Consider the following 25,070-nt stretch of genomic DNA (forward strand, 5'->3'; position numbering starts at 1 on the left):
CCTCAAATCACCTGTAACAAAAAGGCACCATCTGCATAATTTTTGAGACAGGGACATTAATTAACATGGAAGTTTTTCATTTAAGAAGTAGAAAGGAACAAGACCCAAAGCCTGAAGAATCTGTTTTCCTGTTTTAAACATCAAACTGTAAAGTACTATACCTTCTGGGGCATCCGTGCCACATGTTTTGCACACTTCGTTCATGTGTACCTAGAAATCAGTATTCAACTGAAATTCATAATGTTATTTTGATCAAAGATGCCTTTTTTGGATGAATGTTATGATGTTGCCTGCGTGAGTGCAAACAAGATCACAGTAAAAAGTACTGCTTTATATTTTTAGCCTACCTCTTCTCATAACCCCTGAAGGGATACAGCCCACCGTAGTCCTATCATCCTGCTTCCCTCCCCCTTTCCTCTTATTCCCATTGCTCCCAGCATCCACCTCCTCCCGTGGTGCTGAATACGCCAGGGGACATCCCCGCTGCCATCCAGCCTCCCCTCCCTCAAATCGTGCATTTTGTGGCTCAAAGACCATTTGACAGCCATCGCGAGTCCAACGTTGCAAAGCCTAATGGCCCTGCTCCTCTGCTTTAATAAATGATTAAAAAGCAAGCTAATTGTATCCAAGCATAGATCAAGTGTCTGAAACTCGAGCAGCTCATGCACTTCGCTTCATGTCAAGAATGACAGCTATAATGACAGTGTATAAAAATGGATAAAATTAAATTAGTTTTCTTGTATATTGCAAACATCAAATACAATGTAGGGTTGAGCTGGGGGATGGAAGGGAATTAAAAGGACATTTGGAGAGCAATTAATAGAGCAAGAAAAATTAAATTTCTACTTGACACTGAAAAACCTAAACAAAATTCAAGTAGGATTGAAGACTTCTCATTGAAGCAAAACTACTGTACTTTGTAACTGCCAAAATAGAGTTTTCTAAAAGAAAATCCAGCTGCAGGAATAAGTCATAAATATGTACTATTACAGTTTACCTACATGGAAGGCATACGCGCCACTTAAAGTAAACACCTTCATTACAGACATTCTGAAATTGTACTCAGTTTTTACTTATCCCCTTCATTATTCTTAAGAGTATTTAAGAACAAGTCTGCCAAACTCAGCTTTTCAACTTTTATAAGTTGTTGAAAAGAAGAAATCACCATCGGTTACCTAGGTCTGTAATTTTTTATAACTATAGCTAATTGGCAGAACACATTGCTGGTATCTCTTAAATTCAACAAAGATACTGTGAGGATGAACAGGAGCTACTGGCGCCACGTTTCAGGATTTCTGAAGTATTGTTTCTCTAGAAGACCCTCAGTCTGGATCTTTGCTCAAGTTTTGGTCAGAGATGCATAGAGCCCATTAACAATCTCTCTGAAACTCCTCTTACGAGTGCTGTAACTGTTGATTTACAAATAAAGCAAGGTAAAGTATTTGCTCAATGAATAAGAGGAAGCAAATTTTAATGCTAGAGTCCAATGCTGAATAATCATAACTTAAGATTTCATCTTGCCTGGCAAATCAACAGCTTTGTAAAATATAAACATCGGCAGATGCTTAAAATCATGAAACACGCCAGATCTTTCTTTATTGTAACCTCCCTTTCCTGCCAAGTATCAAACTACTTTCTCAAGTAATAATTCCAGGGGTGGGGAGGTGAAATAAAATGAAATCACAGAATCATCCCACCCCTCCCATGGCTTCACGCCCATGGCAAAAACCTTACCTTCATCATTCTGGGCCAAACCGCTCACTAAGACAGTAGCAATTGCAGTTCCTACAGCTAACCATTTCCAGAGACAAAACTGCTGTAACATTTTTTGTCAAACTTCACTCAAGGCAGATCTGAAAAAGAAAGATTTGATACACGCATTAGTCAAGCAACCTACACAAAGGTGAACGATTACAAACTATTTCACAGGTAACTATAGGACTACATATGACATATATAGTCTACAAGAGCACAACATTGCGCCTGTTAAGACAAGCTGGGGTAGTCCCATTAGCATCAGTACATACTTACAGACTCATTAACTTGATAATCATGTATGCAGAGGCCTCCAAGTAAAGAAAACGCAAGTTTCTTGCTTAAATCAGGTCTAATTGCCATAAAAGAAAGCATTTATGTTATTCTTCCTGCTTTAGCCTTATGTTTTAAAGCACTTTGCAGAAGTGACCATGTCAAGAGAAATTCCACTTATTAGAACTAGTGTTTGACTGCTGAAGTCAGCAGGGACCCGGTTTCAAAGACATGGCCCAGCAGAACCTCTCCCAGCAAAAACGTGAACATGTCCCTTAGATGCCCTTCTTTAATGAGACAGGCTGTTGCTTCATGCCCAGCAAAGGAGGAAAAACAAATAAATAACCCCAAAAGCACAAAAAAACAGGAGAATAAACCGGCCAAGACAGATCTGGATGAACTCCAGAGCATTATTTAGAGTGAGTAACAGTAGAAAGTTATCTAAAGCTCTGTTTTATTGCTCCAATAAAGAGAATTAGCATATTTCTGCAGCCCAGAACGGAATTACTTAAAAATATTCCTTCACATTTAAAAACATTGTGACAAATACAATGGACTTCCTAGCAACAGAAGCATGAAATGGAGAGAGACTTACAGCAGTATAAAAACAAGTTATTGTATAAAAAGGGTTTAAGTGCTGTCAGTTTTCCCAGGCAAAGCACTTGACTCTGATTTCATTGCCACTTTCTGTGTATAACTTCCTATCCTGGTTACAAAACTGCTGTATTTCATTCCCAGTCAAACAAACAGACTATTACCCCCACTTAACAGCCTCAGCATTAACGCCAGCTGATCGCCCATCAGCGAGACATTGTTGAAGACATGCTATCAGTTTCCTTCCACAAACCCAGCTTGGAGAAAACACAAATGGATGGGCAGCATCTAATTCACACCACACAAACAAAATATCAGCCTAGGGCATAAAAACACCCTTTCAGATGGCTCTCAAGAGTTATCCAAGCTACAAGGAGGTGGGGTTTCCACCAACAGAAATAGGTGGTAGCTTCATTAAGTACTGGACAAGCCAAGAATTTCTCAAAGGTCTGAATTTATTCAAAATCTACCACCTTGCAAAACATTTTGATTAATATGAAGGAACCAGGGCTATGATGTAAACAGTGTCATGATATAAAAAAAAGACAAAAACAAGTACCCATTAAGAGTTTTGGAGAAAAAGGAAAACAAGCATTTAATAAACCAGATTGAGTAGCCCGTATTTACTTAAATATATAAAGTTCCTAGGGTGGGTGACACTGTATATATTTAGCCTGCTTCCCAGGGCGACTCGCACAGGTGGGATCTGTGAGGCTCCCTTACTCAGCAAGCAGAGCTCCATTTTTCTTTACAAAGGCATGGATCACAGTTGACTTTTTGCCTTCCAGTGGATTATAACACCACCTATTTCAAACAGTGCCGTAAAATAAAGGTGGGGAGCCACAAAACTGTTTGAAATCCTACACTACACACACTGCTCCACTTCTCATTCTGGGGTTAAAGATGAAGAGAGGCTTTTCCAATCTCCAGCTTCGTTCAAGTAGGACTCTTCCCACCCTGTTCAGCAGCGGCAGGTCACTGCAGGCAGTGAGTTGCAATAGGCAGCAATTTCAGGAGGAACTTAAATATTACACATCAAAACAAGGAGGCAGCCTGCGTCTAATTGAAGTGGCAGTGCAAATCTCCAGGGACTGTTCGTTTTCTTTTCAGCTAGACAAACGTCACTCTTGACAAGCTCAAGGTTACAGGAATTAATGAATTTAAGCCATGCAATAATATCTACGAACCATCCAAAAGCACCCGTCTTCCTCCTCCTTTGCTTCCACTGTCACTTCTACAAGTTTCTGCCCTTAACTCCAGCAGAGATGCTCAAATGACAATTTCAGACCCTTCCTAAAGGGCCTATTATTCCTATACATGTGAGGAGACCAGAATTGTTAGCAAAGATCCCACCATCCGTAAGAAAAAAATATTTAAAAACTTGCTACACAGCTATGAAAAGGAAGCTTCAAGCTCATCAAGTAGGTTACCAACAACTTGACAAGTACGTTACCCGTAGAGAAAAAGAACAGCTAAGTTCTTTCTCAATTCCTCAAGGAAGCCACCAGCTTGCCAGTGTTGCTCAAAAGTGGCTTTTTCCTCCCTTCTACTTACCAAAATGCTAATTTGATTACTGTTGCCTATCTTTCCACTTAGCCAATTCAGCAGTCATTTGCAGCGGCACCCTGAAAAAACAGAAATTACTTCCACCGTAACGTATTCTAGTTGACTACCTTTAAATAAAGTCTGAGCGTCTCCACATTGCCCAAATGGATTCAAATGAATCCACTGTCATTGTTAGACTTTGCTTGGCTTCCTAGGAACTTTTGAGGACGTGGACTTCTCAGTATTTCACCAGTTTTTCCTCCCACATTAAGAGGAGATCTGAAAAAACTGGGCTCTGCCGTGTTTTCAGTTTAAGCAGACAGCGTTATTACATTAGGTGGCATTTGCTGTCAACTGCTTCCAACCTTTTACACCTCAAAACCAGGAACAAGTGATTCAGGAGACTATCTTAGCTTCTTTAGGTCAGACTAAGATCACATCCATATGCAGATTACACACGTTGTAAGACCTTGAAAGAAACGCACATACACGCTTCGGAGGCCTCTGATATTTCATTTTACAACCCTGGAGAAAAAAAAATATCCAGTTTTCCAATCAGGATGTTCTATTTTAGAAAGTTATTCAAAGCTCAGCTGACATACTTGAGTTGAGTCTACTCTGGAGAGATTTTAGGACAGAATCTTGGCAGATTTATTTTTGATTTTGATGAAATGTCACGTAACCCACGAGGATACCAACACTGCTGCTCCAAGAATAAGCATCTCTATACGCAACTGTAATACAGCAAAATGAAAATTGCCCCCCTCCCCCCTTTTCCTCCAATTTGTACCAGAAAAAACTAGCATGAAGCATAGAAAGCAAGAATATTCTTAAGTTAAACAGATTCTGCTAACTAAGAAATAGCTCACAACAAGCCACAAGTTACTAAAAGTCCCCAAAGGTAGATAATCTGTAAGGAATACAGCGCTGAACTCTAGATACACAGTCTGCCAGGGCAAAGGGCAATTATGAATCAATGCTAGAAGGAAGATCTGTAAAGTAAGAACATACAGTATGTCTACAAGTCTCAGCATTTTCCTGGAAAATATTCTAATGTTGCTGCAGCAGTATTTTAAAGTTGGATGTTACCATGGGCAACAAGAAGTTATACACTCAAGGCACACAAAACTTTAAATGAAAAAAAAAAAAACTTTAGGGGAATTTCACTTCCTGGCACGTCTGCATTTAAAAGAAGAAAAAAAAGTTTCAATAATGTTCTCTCCGGAGCGTTCCCTCTTTGACTGTACAGCTGTATTGAGAAACAAAAATACACAGAGATATTCCCAGCGGAGCGGCAGCAGGAGCCGATCACTGGAGCTGTTTACAGCTCGACGGCAGCAAACCAGTGTAATCACACTCCAAGGAGCAATCATGTCTCCTCCTCTCACTTCTGCCTTTTTTTTTTCTCTTCCCCTCTCACCAGCATAGCTACTGAATGAGCCAAAACGTCAACTAGTTATCAAGACATCTATATAGGAAGCACTTCAACAAATTCTAAGAGGGGATAAAGTGAATAAAAAAACCCTCAAAATATCAAATGTAAGTTGTCACCTTCAAGCATCTTGAATATATTTATGGCCCAATGATATTACAGTAACTTTAAATACTTATATACTTTAAGATCAGGTGGTATTACAGTACTTAAAACGTTACATTCATTTGAAGCTGAGGGGGGAAACATGGACTCAGCCATGCACTGTTGGGGTAAAAAAATATTTTTAGCTACCCATACAGAATTGTTCTCATATGTAAATAAAAACAGAAGTTACAAAAAGTTTTTTTGAAATCAGGTACATGCTAACACAGTCTAATGCTACATGTTGAGCGGAACTGATTCTTTATTAAGTTAACCTCAAAGACAGGTAAGGGAGGAAAAATAAAAAAGGCAAAAAGAGTCACTGACATGGTTAGGAGACAACAGAGTGAAAAACTAGGCTACAAATACCTAAACCCTTGCAAACATTATCCACATTGGTCTCCAACAAACTCCTAACTCAAAACTACAGCCAAAATTGCAGCAGCACATGGAGTTTCAGTATTATAAAACACTCAAAATAATCCAATTTGAATAGAAAAATCTGAATTTTGGACTGAGTTTGCAGCAAGCCAGAGGCCACTGGCTTATTCAGAGCAGAAGTGACCTATACGTGCCCCTGGTTTTGTATGAAAGGCGGAATATAGCAGTGCCATACCACAAACAGTCACGCACCAAGAACTTCTTACAAAACAACTGTTTTCTTACCATTAACAGCTAATCTGAAAACAACTTTGAGGCAAATACTCTAGCCCATTGTAAGAGGAGAAAGTGCATACTTAACTACATATTAATTCAGCAGACATGTAAACAAATATTTGCCATTTAATACAGATGTCAAAAACAATAGCTCCTGTGAAACCGCGATGGTTGGATGAATAATACGGCATTTAAGAAAACAATTAAATTCCCATTTATATGTATGCTATGAATTTACACAACCAGCCAGAACTCCTTCAAGCATCAGAAGTTACACATTTTGCTTAGTGGTGGTGTTTTTTATAGATTACAATTGTGATAAAACATCAAAGCATACAATAAACTGTTTTTTAAAGTATAAGGTATTGAATTGTTTAAACATAGGAAAAATTATAGTGGACAGTTTTATTATGAGGCTCATCTATATTATTACTGATCAGATGAACTCTTTTAAAGATTGAAGACACAAAACCAGGGAGTCTCTGAAGTGCAAATGCTTATTTTGAGAGAACGGGTGCCATAATAAATCAGAAATGTCAGCAGAAACAGAAAAAAGTCTCTTCTACAAGCCAGAAAGAAGATGAATTTGCTTTACAGTCTGACAGTGTTGCTGGCTTGGTTAAAGCTACGGTCCATTAAACCATATGTCCCAAATGTTTTATTGTTGCCGAAACAATTATGTTGAACTGTCAACATAAAAAAAAAAAAACAAACCAACTTCTAAAATATTATTTAAACACAAGAACAAACAAAAAAACCCCAAACCCCTCTGGGTTTGTCTCAATGCCATTCTTAACTAATCTCACTTCATATGGTAGGCAGCTACATCTGGCTTAACATATGTCCTAACCCGGTCAGGCACCACAGAGCGCCCACCCAGTTACGATTTTAGCTCTTCCCAGTGCCACCCAAACCAAGTGTGGCACCTACACTCCCGACCAGAGACCAGATCGGGACACGTATGGTGAAGTCAGTGCTGGGACCTGACATCCACACTAAGTATTTTGGTAGGGTTTTTATTTTCCATTAGCTGGGTCCTGAGGCTGTATGGCTGGTGGAGCATATCTGGAGCACAGCAGCTGCAAAGCTACAGTGCTGGAAAACACCCCCCACACACACACTTTAGGCTTAACCGGAAAAAAAAAAAAAATTCATTCTGGCTGATGAGCCAGGGACCATTCGAGGTAGTTCAGGGCATCCTGGAAGGCTAAAGGTCAGCCCACAAACTCCCATGCCCAAGCGCCGCTGAGCCCATCTCATAGCACCTACTTATGATCAAGAGACGAGCCAGTGAAGGAAGAGTTTACTTTGAATTAAAGCCATATAAGCTATTTTCGGCTCTAACTCAGCAGCAAGCGTGAGTAACTCCGTTTACTGAAGGCAAATAACTGTTTAAACGCTTTCCTAAAGAAGGATTTAAGCACAAGCAAATATTTGGCTGAACTGGGGTTACAATGAATAATTTACGTGCAAATACAACCCTTTCTCCAATTTTGGATGTTCCAAAAAAACCAGAGCACCACTACAGTTTTTATTTCACTAACACTGCTTGAGCACTTCACATGTAAATATTTCAGCCTATGGACTCTTGGATTTACTCAACCCTATTTCATCCCCTATAGGGCTTTCATGCTATAGAATCAACACAATCGGTATGCACTTTGGTTACTCTCCTCTACTTGGATAAAACCTTTCAGTAAGATGAAAATTTTTAACAGCAAGTTTCAAGATCAAACATGCTCACAACTCCATCCCCTTTTCCCAGCTAGCAGATCCGTTCTTATGGATCTAGTCCACATCAATAAACATATTAAAAATATAGTAGCATTAACGCTGCATTTGTGCCTCTTCTCCTGTTCTGTGCTTCCCAAGGTCCAGGGTTTTTAGGCTTACTTGGGAGAGCACATTTTCAGAAAGATTTAAAAAAAAATCTGATGGCAATTTATACAAAGATCTGAAAACATTTTAATCTGCAAGTTAAATTCCTCAGCATATCCTTTGTATTTATGTTGAAATGATTCATACGTTCCTCCTTTGCTCATATTCTTCTAAGGACTACTAATTTCAATTATTTCCTCGCTCAACTCTTTAGACCTCTTAGTTTCAGTGCCTTTCTTAAAGAAATGATCACTTTTCCATGAGCTGCATAGCCACTGCCACAGCAAGGTGTTTCAAAGCCAAAGTAGAGCATCCCATAACACAGAGTTACTTGCCTCTGCATTAGCTCAAAAGTAATTGAAACCTTCAGTGACAGCACTTCATCTAGGTGCAGCTGTCCCTGTACCTGATGTGAAAGATGCAATTTAGAAGCTAACAATTAAAGTCAGAAATTCCTAAGTTTATTTCAATACTTTGTCACCCAAAATGAAGTAACTGCTATTTTCCCAAACTCCATCAATAATAAAGTTCTTTATTTTCTATCTCTATATAGCAATGGGAGCCAACGTGCATATGGCCTGATTCACAGTAGGTGATGTCTTGAGAACACTTTTCCAATCCCCCTGCTAGCAGAATGCATTATAAATGCTCTACATTAACACTTGATGTAGCATACTGCTAATTTCCACAGAAGAGAGAAGACTGCTAAGTATACGTAAGTTTGCACAGAGAAATGCCAACCCTACTACCAAAAATAGAAACAAGCTTTTATAGAATAATTGAGGTGGGGATAGAGAAGGACTTTCGTTTCCTGCTTCCATCACTAGCTGTGACTGATTTATTTTCTGTATTTTTAAGTAATCCAGCTATTAGATGGATTAACAGTATTACCACCTCTCAGTCATGTGTGGGTAAAGAAAGTAGCCAATTCATTCCTGTCTACAAACCTGATTTTTTAATGCATCATATAGATATTCAGTTTCCCAACCCTTCTGCACGGACTTAACCTATAAAACACCATTCCCACAGAAGGCTTCGAGTGCTTAATCCAAAGAAGTTCATAATTTTGGGCTGCATCACCCCCGACACATGAAACTCCTACTTTGCAGAGAGTGGCTCTGGAAAGAAGATAGATATCGTAAAACTCCTTAAAATCAGTGCCAGAAGACTTCATTTAAAAAGTCATATTAACTGCTTTAACATAAAACCATTAAAAGAAATATAATCTATATTAGCCAGAAGTATTTAAGTTAGTTCTTCGATAACTTTTGGCTTTACAAAATATGCACACAAAGTTAAATTAGACATTAAAGTGCGGGCTATTTTGCTGGTTAATAATGAAAATATATTTCAATATAAAAGTACGAAGTAAAAGATCAGTTTCATTGCTTTTACTGCAAGACAAGTACTGGATGGTATCCCAGAAACCTCTCAATTTCTCCCTTGCCAGAGCTGTTTCTCTCCAAGGATCATTCCTTTGGCTTATTTAATATAGAGGAGCGAATCAGAGCTTTCCTTAAAGTGAAAACCAAGAAGATCTTGGTGTCACTGCAGTGGAAACAGCACTGGATTTTTGAAATCTCAGACACTTTGAAAGTTTGGGTTTTTCCCAGCTCCCACCCAAGTTCTCAACAAGCGAAAAGATTCTCAGAGAGGCAAAATGCACGAATCACGAGGAGGAAGAAAAAGCACGTTCAGACACGCAACTCTCGGTTTGTGCTGCTGGAAAGCTGTATCAACGCTACTGCCCCCAGATTAAGGAACTAGCTTTGGCCAGGAGAGAGCTGCTGTCACTGACGGCAGCAAACAGCAAAAACAGAGGCTGGAAGGCAGCCAGGTCACTGCTCCACTGACGGCTGGGGGGGCTAGGGGGGGACACGCCACGGCCCAGCTCCAGAAAGGACCTTCAGTCCCCAGCTGCAGCTATTGTCACGCAAGTACCGAGGCATTGTCAGAGACGTACAACAAGCAGCTGTACTATGCCTTTCCCTTAAAAAAGATGACCCAGTTAAAATGGTTCACTCTAAGCATCATTAGAGGAATCAAATTTCTGGGTCTAGATACCTGTTCATCTTTCTCAAGATGACTGATTCTTTAAAGATGAGCCCAACTTTATATGTTAAAGTCGAAACATCCAAATCTACCCAGCTCTACCCTTAACTTTTCCATCCCTGCTAGACCAGGCAGATGCAACCACAGGCACCAGTTTCTCTCCAATACCAGGAACTATTCTGTCTAGAGCCCCTCTCAGTATTTGTTGTAGGAAACCACTAACTGTCTCAATACCTTAAGACTTAAAAACTGACTTGCATTATGGCAATGGAAATGTCCAAAACTATGCTAATGTATTTCATTGAAGAAAATTACATTTTCTCAAGTAGAATTTATATGCTGCAGCTTCTCTTCTCTGAAGTTTTATTCAGATTTTGTAAAATAAATACATCAAACTTGTCAAAGCAAAGTCTACCTTTCTAGAAAATGAGACCTTCTACTTGCCTGTTAGTCATTGCACATCGAAAGTGGTGTTAAATACATCCTGGGCTAATTACAGGTTTCTTTATTATCTCTGTTCAAATAGTTCAGTGCAATGACATTTCAGAACTAACACGCATACACATAAATATACACACGCGTGCGCACACTTAACAGACATTCTAGTCAGCTACTTCAACGTCAAATTGAAGATTCCATTATTACACATTGCTGGGCCAGAAGCTTTAAAAATAGTCCTCGATTTTGAAGTTATGACAGCTTACAAATAGCAAGGCTGATTAAGCCAAATAATTATCAAGAGCTGGTTTAGGTCCGCACTCCAAGTTACGTACTAAGTAAAACTAAATAAAGTTTAGAAGGTTTAGAGATGTTTTCTGTTGTCATCTGTTTCTCTGGAAATTACTATTTATGACAAATCTTGATAAAAGAAACCCACCAAGAAAAGCCCTTGAGAGCTCTCTGCAGCCCCATTTCTAATGCTGCTCCCAGCAATCGTGTCCCATTACAGATCCCAGTGCAGACAGCCCAGCTCAACAGCCTGCCCCATTCTACAAGTTTTGTTCCGATCACAGACAGTAGAACCTCCACTGCTGCTGCTTGTTGGAGTAACTCCATCCCCTTCCATAGTGCTGAGCAGGGCGCTCAGCTACACACTCGCCTGCCTGAGACATCTATAAGTGGTTGCTGGTAGCAGCGGGACAACGGCATTACAAAGTCCTCCAAAAGCTAATGTGCGTCTCAATATTGTACCGGTGAAGGATTCGGTTCAGCCTGCCCTCCTTCACACCCTTGGGACGCTCAGTACCTGCTTCTCCTCATTTCTCAATAAATCTCAGACACCTCTTCTCTCACCAGTGCCTACCTGCTATTAACCTCCAATACAGGGGTGACACTCCAACCATGGTTTTACCTTCCAGCCACAGCTGACAACAGGAGAGAATCCCTTTCTAAACTCTCCAGAGAGACCAGACTCCTCAAGCATTGCTCATCAAAATTAAGCTACTTAAAGATTTGAAGTTTCTTCTCTAGAAAAGTGCAGTAAATGGCAAATTTCATGTTTACCAGTTCCTTGTTTACTATGTTTCTCAAGGCATTATCCGTTACTATATTCTGCTACGCACTTATAATCAAGGAATTATTTACGCCATAAGCCAAGTACACAAGCAGGCTTTAAGACATTAAACATACTCATATATTCAATTACACAACTGTTACATTTAGACCGCTCTCATACATCATCATGGTTTTGTTGGGAAGCCTCATCAGTCTGGACAGCTGGATTTATGACTCTGCTAATCAAGTCACATGCAAGATCTCCGTTACTTTAACCACATACCTGCTGTTAATTACCCATGCTATATTTCAAGCCCTGCACAGTGTTACTTTTGCCTATGCTCGCCAGGCCTGCCCTTCAGTTTCCCTCTGCTCCCATCTAACAGCAATCCCAAACCAAAGGAGTCCTGTCTTGCCTTCCTCTACCTCCTTCGCTCTGTCAGGTGCCAGTTCTGCACATCAAACTTGGTCTTCATCACCACTCCTATGTTGCCTCTTCCAAACTTTCAGTTCTGCTGCCCCTGCTCTCATGCCCCTCCACTCTCCAAGCTCTTCCATATCTGACACGTCTATCAATCCTCAAGTACTCTTTCACTCCTCCGCTCTGTGATTTTCCCTCCTAATATCTTGGGGGGGATCTTACCTTTCAAAAATCCCTCTTAACACTTCTTAATAAGCAATAAGTGCATAATTAGACATGATTACTTGTTTTGATTATAGTTTGATTGCTTTCTCAGCTTGTTGGCCATGAGGGAAAGGAGGCGGTGAAGTATTTGCTCATGTTTTCACATATTTATTCTTTTCCTTTTAAAAGAAGTTTTCACAGAAGCTGGAATCACTTTCCTCTCTGCATTTGTCCCCCCCTTCTCTACCTAACCATATCACCTTCTAAACCTCATCACTCCAGCCGCCCTTTTAGCCCTTTGGCAAGCACGTATATCCATCTCCAGAACCGCTGTTTCTCCAGATACCTGTACGCCTCAGTACCACATCAAGCCCCGACACTCACCATTTTACTTTCTACATTTTCTGGATTTTGCATATTCCTGCTTTCCTTAAACCAAAGAACAGACAGCTCTCACATGCCCAGGTTTCTTCGGCTATTCCAAGACACACAGTCTCTGTGTCTTTCAGGTGAATCCTTCTCTTCCAACCGTCAAGAATTTGAAAAGCGCTTACGCAGGAGTTGATCTTGCATTTGTCAGCTTCTTTGTTCAACTGCACCTGTCGGTGATCCACGGGTTGCGGAGCTGGGGTTTCTGTGCCGATGCATTGTGACATTCTGATGTGCACAGGGCCCTCATTCGGGGACCGCTGGCGACAGAGAGCCTACCAAAGCTGCTCTGCACCTTCGGGGGGGGAAAGGAAGGATTCTTGCATTTCTTTAAGAAACACAGTGTCCCCCATGGGAAAGCACTGCACCTCACCACAACAGTGCGCAGCAGAGACAGTAACACACCATCACAAGCAACTTTGAGGTGGACAGAATAAAGCACAGCTGTGTCGGAAATGATGCAAAACAAGGACCTCACTGCAACATTCAAAATGACTCCAGCAAATTTCTTTAGTGTAAATGCAGCACGTACCTAGGAATAGGTTAAACAGTTTTGTTGAACACAAGACTTCTAATAGCTTACTTAATCCATAGCTATTGAATTAGTGATTATTTCCAGAAGACAAAGTTGTTCAGCCAAAACGGGCTTACAAACATTTATCTTTAACCAACTATTGAAATATTCAAGTAAAAATAAGATACTTAAAAGAAATCCAAGAGCACTACATATTACCAAAAAAAGGGGCTTTCACAGCTTCTGTTTTAACACAGCAATAATGCATCAGAGTAACACTTAAAAAGAGGGCTATGTTATTAGCAAATTTCAAAAGACATCAAAGTAAATAAGATCATTGAAACAATTTCCTGTAACATATCTCATAAAGGAAAAAACAACCTTGTTGTTTGACAGTCTTTAAACTAACCGTATCCTTACACCCACACAAGGTCACTGAGCCCCACCATTTTGCCTCTGACTGAGGCCAGCTGTGGGAGAACAGGCAGAAGTAGACAAGTGAATGTGTTCTGAGATGCAGACAGTGTTCAAGATGTGGATAGCCCATACATGTCACAGGTAACATTCTCTCCCTCTCCTACTTACTTCCAGCATCCTACTTGATATTTGCATTGTTACTGAGCTGACACTTCCATGAATTCCATAACAATCAGTGTTCAGAAGTCATTAAGCTGAGCCAGTAAAGTTGAACTGAGTCTGCAAACGGCCAGCACAACTTTGACACTCCCTGACCTCCACAGAACACAGGAATGAGTCAACGCAGATCGACTAGGGTATTATCAAAAGTTCAGTTGTGAGATAATAAACCAGGCTTTAGAAACCAGGGGTTAAGATACCTCTTTTACCTGGAGTAGTAAAACTTGAGCCAAGGTTCAGCAGCAGTGGCCCCAATATAAAACCTCGTAGACCCTCACAAGCAGACAACACCATGCAAGGAGACTCGTACCCAAGTCGCTCAGGTGAAAGACAATATATAAACAAGTTCATGATGGACAGCTAGGCAACGGCTTGCCGTACTCAAGGAAGACTAAGTAATGCCAATTCGCCTTGGAAGCTGCTCTGACCACAACACTTACAAGAAGTAATTTTACTACCCAGGAATTTGACAACAGTGAACCTGAAGAGGCCAGTGCAACTCTTAATGTTCCAAACAGCAGATACTCGGAATAGGTAACACACAAAGCACAGGGTCCGACTCACTGCTCAAATCAGATGACAATGAAGAAAGGGGAATGGACTCAAGAGTCATGAATTTTCATACAGGTGAGAGTGTGGGGCTCTGGACATGGTCCCAAGAGTTATACTTTGAAGCAAGGGAAGATGCATTTATATAGTTTGCATCAAAAAGATGACCTGTACACGAATTATGGCTAAATAGTGCCAAATGAAGTGATGTGCCTTGATCCTCCTTGCAGAGTATCCTAAGGCTGTCAAGATTGTAAGGTACAAAAAAAGCCCCAGCAGCAAGAACATAAAAACAGAATTACAGAAAACATTCATCCAAAAGATAAAATTAGAGGACAGTCTTCATTTAATACGAGAAGAGAGATACCTTTCAATGCAGGCAGATGTTTCACGAGATAGGCCACACTCCTGGGATTGAGGGATACTTTCATGCTCCTCCCTCAGGTTTTTTTGGGTTTTTTGGGATGGTCTTGTATCAAAATGTGTAGAGACACACATGGATCCAGTCTGCTTTAGAAGGGAAAGCAGCCATAGTGTATGAGATTAGCTGTCCAAGATGAAATACCGAACTGTAGGAAGCAAAAGTTTTAATCAGACAAATTTACTTGTAAACACAGCAGAAAGCCAAGAGACGAGATGAACTGGGCTGGCCCCCGTGGTTTAGTACTGTTGGATGAAGGAGGTGTAGGTGTCGTACTGGAGAGTCAGTGGAGCGGCGTGGAATAAAGAAGCGCCAACTGCAAAAGTATGCCAACTCCATGGAGTTCCGCCATGGTTATTAACAACCGCAGAGGACTGTGAGCAGCTCTGGGATTAGTACCTGAGCAATAGCTTGGGAAATGAATTTCCATTTGGATAAAAATTGCACATTGGGACAAATAAGATATTCATGCATGCAAATAGGGATTCTGAATTTGTCAGCTTTTTAGCTGTTTTGCCCTTCGAGGCAGCAGTATAGATAGCTGCTGTAGTGTAATGGGTACTGAGCTAAAGTAAACAAAATGCTTGGGAGCATTAGAAAAGATAGAAATAGGATCTAAATTATAATGACATTATAAAGGACAATAGAAAACCCCTGGAGCATTAAACACTGGGTTTGCTGCCGTAATTTCAGAAAGAGACACCAGAGAAGGAAAAGGTCTCGTGAAGGACAACTCAGCTGCCTTGAAAGACACTGGGGGACCTAACCTTCTTTCTCAAACAGAACAAAAAAACAACCTCCACCTCTGAGAAAGAAGCCCAAGGCTTACTTATCACAAGAAAGAGACTTTACTGATATCAACTGAAATCTTGGTTACCAAAACTGTTGTGGTAACAAGTTTGTCACTCGACACTGTAATATTTCTATACTACAGGAACACAGACCGAAATAAAAGCAAGAATAAATATAAAAGAATCTTCTTCACACGAGATAAACATTTGGGCTTGTTCAGGAAGTCATCAGGAGAGGAGAGCAGCTGATTCTACTCCCAGTTAAGTTACCTTTCCAAACAATATTTTTAACTCTGCAGATTAAGTAAGGATATTCTGCGCTTCAGGGCTTTTGCAAACCGCCTGCAGGAGCCAAGGGAGAATACCCAGGTAGTGCTGTATGGCTCACCTCAGGGGTACTTTTTGCTTTCTCCAAAACGCGCACTAACAGAGGACTATACGCTGAATGTAACAGATTAGTGGCTTCATTCCGTTGCCAATTCATATGTCTGAGGTTTTTTTCCCCAGCTGTGTTTTATAAATTTAGTAAAGCATATAAACCCAAAAACGAAGCTCAATTTTCTTGCGCATTTCTACACTTGTTCCGAGATAAAGCAACCATCTGGAATAAGGAATTTTCTTCACCTTCCCTCTTTTGCTTTACTTGCACTGCTTCAGCCCTCAGCACACAGCAGAGGAGAGAGAAAGCACCGTACCTGCGCATAAGGCAGCCAGCTTTTGGGGAAACTCAGGCTTAAATCCAGCTGTTTCAACAGGATGCTTAATTCATACCAGCTGTAGATGGTAATGTGACTGCAAGTGAACACACATCCCAAAGATGCTCTCTGATACCTCTTTCTCTCCCACATAGTGTTTCAAACTAATGTGATCTCAAAATGCAGTTTGTATTCTACAAAACAAATATTTAATGAAATTACACGACCTGACCAATCTCTTCTGTTTCCATTCAAAGAAAAAGAAATATCATTTTCATATTTGAATCTCTTATTGTAGTGCAATGCTGCAAAGCTGGAGGAGAAATGGGTTTCCAGCCTAAGAACAGAGGAGTTAAAATCCACTAAACAAAATACAGCAGAGCAAGGCAAAAGAAATAATCCACACATTCACCTACTTAGATTTCAACAAGCAAAGCAACAAGACTATTTTCTTTTTTGAAATGCATAATTCAACTTAAATCTATTTCCTGTTGGCAAATTATATGTGCGTTTTGTCGTCCACACAGACAACAAATCCAAGATCTCAAGATGCTGAAATCAGGGTTATGTCACGTTCCTGCAGAGAGCTGCACCTACTGAAGCCCTTAAACTTGCACCAATCCATTATCACACAATAATGAGAAATTAGAGGGACAGAAGGTCCCAGGTAGCAGTACTGGTAGCAAACTGTCCTGCCACACCGATGTATGCCTGCTCCCGAGGCAGCATTTCTGACTTCATGTGGCTCCAACTCCACAGAGACCACTCTGTCCTTTCCTCCCCAAAATAAGCATTAGAGTAAGAAGATGACCGTTTTGTGCGCTCTCCTTCTCCTGAATAGACTTCCAATTTTTGCTAGTGTATAGTGGCTTTTCCAAAGGGGACTCCCAGCAGTGCCGAGCAGCAGGTCTCTTGATGGCAGACTTCTGGAGGCTGGAGCATCGCTACCTGCCTCAAGCAGAGCGTGCCTGGAGGGTAGGAATCTCGCCACTGCAAATTCTCCTCTAGCCTCCAGCGCCGAGCCTAACCACATCCACAAAAGCAGCCCTCACAATATTTTAATAGCAACGCTTCTGAAGTTGGAACCAGTTAGAGTTAGTTAGATTATTTTTTTTTTCCTCCAATATATATGCATCATTTCAAGACCAACTCCAAGTCAACAGGTGCCGGAGTGCCATTTACAGCACATAGTCCAGTACTTCTCCTTGACACACAATTTAAAGACAGACTGGAAAGAAATTGTGAAGGCCTTTTCTTGGCTAGCAGGTAGCTATACAGATTAGCTACATCATCAGCTTCCTACGGCCCAGACTGCCTTCCCATAAGAGGGAGATTTCTGCTTTATTGCCAGGGCTCATTTGATTAGGAAGCTGTGTGTCTTGCTCTGAACACACAGATATATTACTGCAGTGACATGAACTTTTTCCTGGAGCTAGCTCCCAATTTGTACAACAACTGCAATGCGAGGTATTCCTCCCCAAAAGAGAAAATTGGAAAAATCTCCTTCAAGACAAAACATCATTATAGCAGTAAGGAGTTTTGTCTTAGAGGCAAAGCCATCAAAATCAAGGCAAAAATCTATACGGATGTAGAACCAACAGAGTCCTTTGAGAAATTATACAAAACAGGATCCATGACAGAAGCACTGCAACTTGTCCTGAGGATACAGTCAACCTTAGGTGGCACAACTAAGTGGAGGACATCACAGTAATGACACGAATGCTGCTGTACAGCCTTATCCCATTTTTGAAGTTCAAATTATCAGTGCTCGCTCATAAATTGCATCGGGAAGGTATTACATGGTTTCAAACTTGCTGAGATGAGATTTTTTTAAAGAAACAGTTTCCATAAGGTAATTGCATTGATGGTGTTAAGTAACTAAGCCACTACATGCCAGAACTTCGTTTTTTGCTACCCCCCTTTGAAAGGCAGAGGGGAAAAGAAAGAAATCAAAATAAAAACGAGAGCAAAAAATGCTTTGAACTTAACACTGAAAAAAGGTCGTGAAGACCCAGCTTTGGCTAAACCTCCTCACAGGCCACTCATACAGGGAACCTACTCAGATCAGAAGGCAGCAACTCTTCAAAACACCCACCGATGAGCAGACGTGTCCTAGCACGACTTGCATAGACAGCTAGCTTAGGTTGCTATAAATCACTTTAGAGCTGGCAATCTCAATCATGGCTCTAAAACATATTATCCTTTTATTGATGCTAATCTCGAGACATCTCTATAGAGAGCCTTCTACACCTTTGCAGTTTTCAAGTGTTTTCAAAGTTCTGTTGAATTTCTCCTCAAATCTTTTATGCATGCACCATTTCCTCAATGCTTTAATCATCATTTATACCTTTCTCAGAACAAATGCAGAGAGGCAAAAATGCAAATATATGTATTTTTAGGTATCACTTAGTGTGCAAGCATAAATACTCCCTACATCTGAAAACACATCTGATGGAGGCAGATTGCAAAATCTGGTTCAGCAGACGTCCCACCCCGAAAACCTCAGGGGGCTGAAAGTTATGCAAGTGTAGGATGGTTTAATGCGCTACAGTCCTCTTGTAGCATCTATTTAGAAATAAAATCCTATTGGTTCTGTTTTGTGCCCTTCAACATAAACCTCTCAAAAAAAAACCTCTCACAGGGAAAGGTCTTCCCCTGATTGAAAAACCATCTAGTGTTGCAATTTTTACTACATTTAAATATAAGTGAACTATTATTCACAAGACATCCTGTTCTTCTACTGTTACGTACAGGTGGTGGTAGAGTAATACCACTTCCAAACCACTCAGTTTTATAATGGAAAGACATAGGAAATTCATCTACGCAACACAGCTCCTCTTTGGATCGGTACTGTACTTTTGCCGTCATTATAATTGCTCAGAAAAATAATTTGTGATTGAACCGATTTTTTTAAATACACATTTAAAATTTGTATTTTTCATCTTGGTTGCCCCCCAAACCTAAGTATTCCTCAAGGTCTGCTGAAGAACAGACCTTTCAGTATGAAAAATATTGGCAAAAAATATTAACCACTATTTGAATGCAAGGTTTTCAGAAGTACTCTGTTCATGAGATTCTACAGGCTTTGATCCAAATTGGAAGTTTAATGAGATACATAATTTTCTCATTCATTAGGAACACAAAATTACCCAGCAGTGGACTACTCTATTTCTTAATGGCTGCTCTATATTTTTCCTTTTAACTCAAATTATACTTATAAAGTTTTTAAAGAGGGAAGGAAGGAATCAGTGCTCAAAGAGTAAGCATTGTATTTTGGGGGAAATACCTTGCATTCTTGATAGGAAAACTAGGTCTTTGATCCCTTCAAATTCAGAACTGGGCTCAGGTAAGGAACTACCAGCATTGTTCTACGAGAAGAATATTTACAGCGTACAAAAATCAGAGGATTAACCTGCTTAATATAGTTGAAGGAGTTCAAGAACACAAAAGTTTCCCAATGCTATTTGCTGAGCTCACCACATCTTACCTCCTCACTTGTCACCAAAAAATCAAATTCCGGTCCCATCTGCTTCAATTGTTATCAATTAATACTCATTTCTCCCTTTCCCTTCTGTTCCCTCAAGCTGAATTTCATAGAAACGGATCCTCATTAAAAGATTATTTGTCCTCTTTGAGAATCACTAACACAGAAGGCCTCCGATACCAATCCAATTACCAAAAGTCATGGAGAGCTGCCACTGTACTAACGAGAGGCGTCCAAGTGAGGTCACTCTATTGTTAGGAAAAATAGAATCCAGAGGACAGAAAACCTTTTTTAAGATAAGGGAAATAGCAGCTGAGACAAGCTCAGGAAGCTGGGCTTGTCACTGGAGTGAATTTGCAAGAGATCAAAGGGGACAAGCTACATTCCAACCAAACGATCAGCTGACAACATATTTAGGATATAAACAGAAAAGGTCTTCTCTAAATAGATCAGATCTTTAATGCCTTGGAAGGCATTGTTTGCAGGCTCTGCCATGCAATAAATTGATTTAGCAAAATGTCAAGTTGGAGGGAGGAGGCAAGAACAGGAGTTGAATTCTTCCCAGAAGAACATAAGCTATATAACTGTACTGAAAAAGGCAGCTGAAGGATTTACTGATCTGCTGGAGTATTTGATAAAATTATTCTCATGAGCATAGTCTTTATGAGCTGGATCATTACTATCTCTCCCCCAATAACTTGCTCCCTTCTCACTATGCAAAAAAACTTCACATCAATACCTTCCCACTCATCATTTCGATCACTTGTACAACTGGAAGACTGCTGTGTAAAAAATCATCTCACACTTCCACTTCCCTGGCATAATCTGGTTAAAAATCTGTAAAATCCAAATCTGAGCATCCCAACACACAGACAGAGAGTAATTTTGTTTTGCGGCAGGACATCGAGTCCAGTCTTATTACTCAAGAAAGTTTTGTATAATCTTTAAAATTAATTAAATGTCTTTTCTGATCATAGCTTTTGTATTCTATACTAAATTCAGTCCACCATCACCAAACATAGCCACAACAAACAGCTGAACTGTAAAACACACAATTAAAAGGTGGGATCTCTGAAAAACAATTCAAACTGAATTCTTACTTCGGAGGAGGCAAAGAAAAGAAATAAATCATCAACTGGCTACTAGAAATTTTATTCCACAGATAAGAGCCCCTTACGTTTAAAAAAAGTTTACAATAAAGCAAAATTGTTGGCTTTACTTTTTAAAATTGTTGACTTTACCTATGCTTGAATCGTCACTTCAACATACCCCAAAACACGATCCCTGCAGATTTTTATCTTGCCTATCTGAAAGTTCCCCGAGGTCAGAAGAGACTGGAATACGCCGTTAGCAGGGGTCAGGCTTGATTGAAAACTCCTGAGCTTTACCATTTATCATCCAGTGCATGCTGCTGCTGAACTCCCAAAACACACACATGTATTTTTTCAAAGTTTCTCTGGAACACAGATGCACCATGTACCCAAAATCCAGCAGGAAGGGAAGAGATAGCGTCTATCTGGAAGGGAACTGCAAGTCACACATGAGAGCCTTCTGCGTTGCCGAAGCAGTACAATTCCCATGTCTGACCTACAGGCCACAGGCCCAGGTCCTCCTTACAGCACGCAAATTCCCCATGTACCTTTAAGTCTCCATGACCCTTCGGAAAATAGGAGTTTGAAGTAATTAAAAGGAATTTATTCTCTAAAGTGCTCCTTTGATAAAAGCTGAATAAAAGCCACCAGCGTGGCCACGTAGCTGGGACGCTGTATTTCAATGTCTATGGATGCGCTTTCACCCAGCATTTGTGTCCACCACTGCATTGTCAAATATCCACCACACTTGTCAAATATCCAGCAAGATACACTGTTCCCGTTTCATCCCTGATTTTTGCCCATAACTGTCTCTCAGTACCATTAATGCAACACGTGAAAGGAAACAGCAATCTGCAAGTGAACGCGTGGAAGATGCCCAACTATGCCACGGACGCAGAGGCTGCATGAACCTCTCACTTGTCAGCAGGTACAGAACCAACACTGAGTCAATAGGGGCTTCAAGGACACGTTAAAAAGGGCTCAAGTAAAAGTAGTGGTAAACCATGATTGTAACAAGCATCCTTCCCCTGCTTCCACTGAGAAAGGCAACACAAAAAGCACGCTTATTTAATACAGCAAATCCTCTTAGAATGAGCATGGAACTACTAGGAACGGTTCAGTGATTACAGACAGAGGAGGGAAAGGATTCATAAGATCATACATGGCAAGAAAGCCAGGCTTATCCAGCATTTGACAAAATGCAGACTGAAGAAAACTTATTGTTCCCGTTTTAAAATTAAGTCCCTCTCTTACCATCTTTCCTCTTCCTGCTTTATTCTTTTCGCAGTTAAATCATCTCAAAAAGAAGAGGATGCTACCCACACTTCTACTCTTCTAATGCATATAAAATACAGTAAAAAATATTCAAGAGCATGAAGAGCACTTCAGCATGCACTACTTTTCAAATTTCAGAATTAAAAACACCTGAAAAAACAATTGTTCAGCACACCACCAAGAAACATGACAGATTTAAGCAGTTCAATATTACTTATTGCAAAAATCTGCAAAATTATGTTTTGCGATTGAGTGCACTTTTACAGCGTCTTGCCAATGTGAACATTTCGTCTTGCTGGAAATAAGACACCTGGTTTAGTTTACAGTAGAAAACGACTATCTCTTACAAGGCATGACAAGTGGAGACGCTAGAACATAAATGAGTTTTGTGCAAACACAGAAGAGAGATATGCCAATGCACTGATACAAGCAAATCTGGCCTCAAGCACAAGGGAATGAAGTTTGAAGGCAATAAATGGTCCGCCTTGAGTAAAGGTTTCAAAACATAACCTTTCCACCAAGGGGGCTAACAAATACACAAATACAACCTGAGAATCCTGATATTTGGAGGAGGGAAGAGGTAAGGTCCACGAAAAAAGCAAACTATTTCAGTTACAGTAAGGAATTTATTTGACTTATAGTCTTCATGTTAGTATTAAAAGATGTTTTATGTATAAAAATGACAAACTCTGCAGATCAATTTTCTTAGGCGATCTCATATGGCAAAGATTTGGATCAAAAGAAATTTCATCTGGGAAGTGATGGGCCTACAGCAACCTTCTCAAGAACGTGGGAACCTCCAGGTCCCTCAGGCTGGCAGAGGCAGGAACACGTACTGAGGAGGATGCTCTGGCTCAGCTCCGGCTCCATGCCTTGCTGTGGGGCAGCTACCCGCAGGGGGGAACCGACAGTTGTAGGTGAGATAAAGAACTGACAAACTGATTACTTGTCACCTGCAAAAGTAACATGGCACTTTCCATTTAAAAAAAAATAATTAAAAAATCAGTCTGTTTGTCCAATTTTGCATCATATTTCAATTCTCCACTTTTTTGAGAAGAGTGACCTGTGTTGGTAAAACTGATTACATGTCAGTGGCAACAAGAAAGGTCTCGATCCTTAATTCATTAGTTGGGGAAAGTATTGTTTTTTACTTAAGAACAAAATCCTTTGTTGTATTCACAGTGTACAGGCAAAGTATTGCTACAGAAGAGCCAATAAAGGAAAGACATCCATTTATAACATTTGACAAAAACTGTTAGCCTTCAAAACAAATTTAACAAGTTTCTGTACTTTTCTTCACTATTTTTGAAGTATTTTCTTTGTAGAATTAGATAAGCCCTGATAGAGTGTTAATACTTTGAGCATATGATTAAGAAACACCTTGTAGTTCACTGCATATCTGTACTGAAAACGTGGGAGGGTAAACCCAAGTGTTTTGAGATCTTCATGTGTTGACGTATTTGTCATTAGAGAGGGCAGTTCCCTAGATTGAATCCATGGTCTTAGAGTTGAACAGCTTTAGTAAAGTTTCCCAATGTTACTTTTTCAGGAAAAAAAAAAAAGCAGAGCGAAATTCACCCTGCACCTTTCCCTGCTGTGGTCTCCTTCCTCCCCACAAATAGACTTCGGGGGGAAATACTAAACACAGGGCAGTCAAACGAACACAGTAAACAAACAGAGGTAGACAACTATCACTTAATTTTCAGAGCAGCTAACACACACCGCTATCAATTCTACAACAGGATAAGCAGCAATATCCTTTTTCTTACATTCATAAGAGAACAAGAGTTTTCATATTGGCTATGTAAACATTAACAAAAAGAAAAAAAAGAAACCACACCTCTGAAGAATTAAACTATCTATCAAATTGTTTTTTCACCCTTAAGAAAATAAAAGGTTATCAGTCCAGACAAACCTATGGCTGACCAGGCATAGCTGCTTTATCTCCAAAGAAAAATATCAATGGGAAGGATCATTAGGAAGACAAAATAAAGCAAAAAAAAAAAAAAAAATTACAGGAAAACCCCCATAGCAACTACTTTCATGCGATGATATCCCAGTGCTTGCACTGTAAGAGATGGGTACTATCTACCCTTGCTCCCCTTCCCCTTCAGTCATGATTATATACCTCCATCACATCCTTGTTCTGCCATCCCTCCTCCAGGCTGAGAGTCCCAGCCTACTTAGTTATGCTTCACAGAGAAATTATTTATACGTCTGAAATTAGATCTCTGCTGAATCTGGCCTGGATTTCATGAAATCTTAACAATGGAGGAAAAAAGGGAGGACTAATTCCAAGGGAAAATGAAAAAAAAATGTTTTTCTACCTCCCATGTTTCAGTGAAGAAACTGAAAAGTATTTATATAAAGCCCAAACATTCAGGAAAAAGAGAAACAGTCAACACACCACAAGCAGTGATGGGGAAAAAGGCAAATCCCAGCTGTCAGGGGAACTACGGGGCACCACAGCTGGGCGTCACAACCAGGACCAGACTCGTACCTTACACCTCTGTCACCACTGGGCCTCTGAGGACAGAGAGGGAAAAAAAAAAACCCCAAAAACAAACCCAACAAACCCCCCCCCCCAAAAAAAACCAACAAAAAAAATCCCAAACCACAAGACAACTTCCATGAGTTGTTTCCTCTCAGTTGAACATTCGTAGGTCAGTCTTTGTGGCTGCAGGGGGGTTGGAACTAGATGATCTTTAAGGTCCCTTCCAACCCGAACCATTCTGT

General features: G+C 40.2%; 1 protein-coding gene across 17 annotated transcripts in view; it reads right to left on the reverse strand.

The window, feature by feature from the left end:
* Nucleotides 1-25,070, reverse strand: part of PCDH15 (protocadherin related 15) — an 827,643-nt gene that overhangs the window by 359,802 nt on the left and 442,771 nt on the right. For 15 of the 17 annotated variants that reach the window (XM_054204839.1, XM_054204838.1, XM_054204854.1 and 12 more), the window contains one exon: nt 1,735-1,853. In XM_054204839.1, the coding sequence (XP_054060814.1) occupies nt 1,735-1,825 (91 nt within the window). In that variant the 5' untranslated portion in view covers nt 1,826-1,853. Of the gene's footprint in view, nt 1-1,734; nt 1,854-2,027; nt 2,622-14,944; nt 15,116-25,070 lie in introns of those variants that run through there. The other 2 variants (XM_054204849.1, XM_054204850.1) reach the window with 2 other exon arrangements.

Source organism: Rissa tridactyla, chromosome 6 (genome assembly GCF_028500815.1).
Source record: "Rissa tridactyla isolate bRisTri1 chromosome 6, bRisTri1.patW.cur.20221130, whole genome shotgun sequence".
In the NCBI taxonomy this organism is placed as follows: Eukaryota; Metazoa; Chordata; class Aves; order Charadriiformes; family Laridae; genus Rissa; species Rissa tridactyla.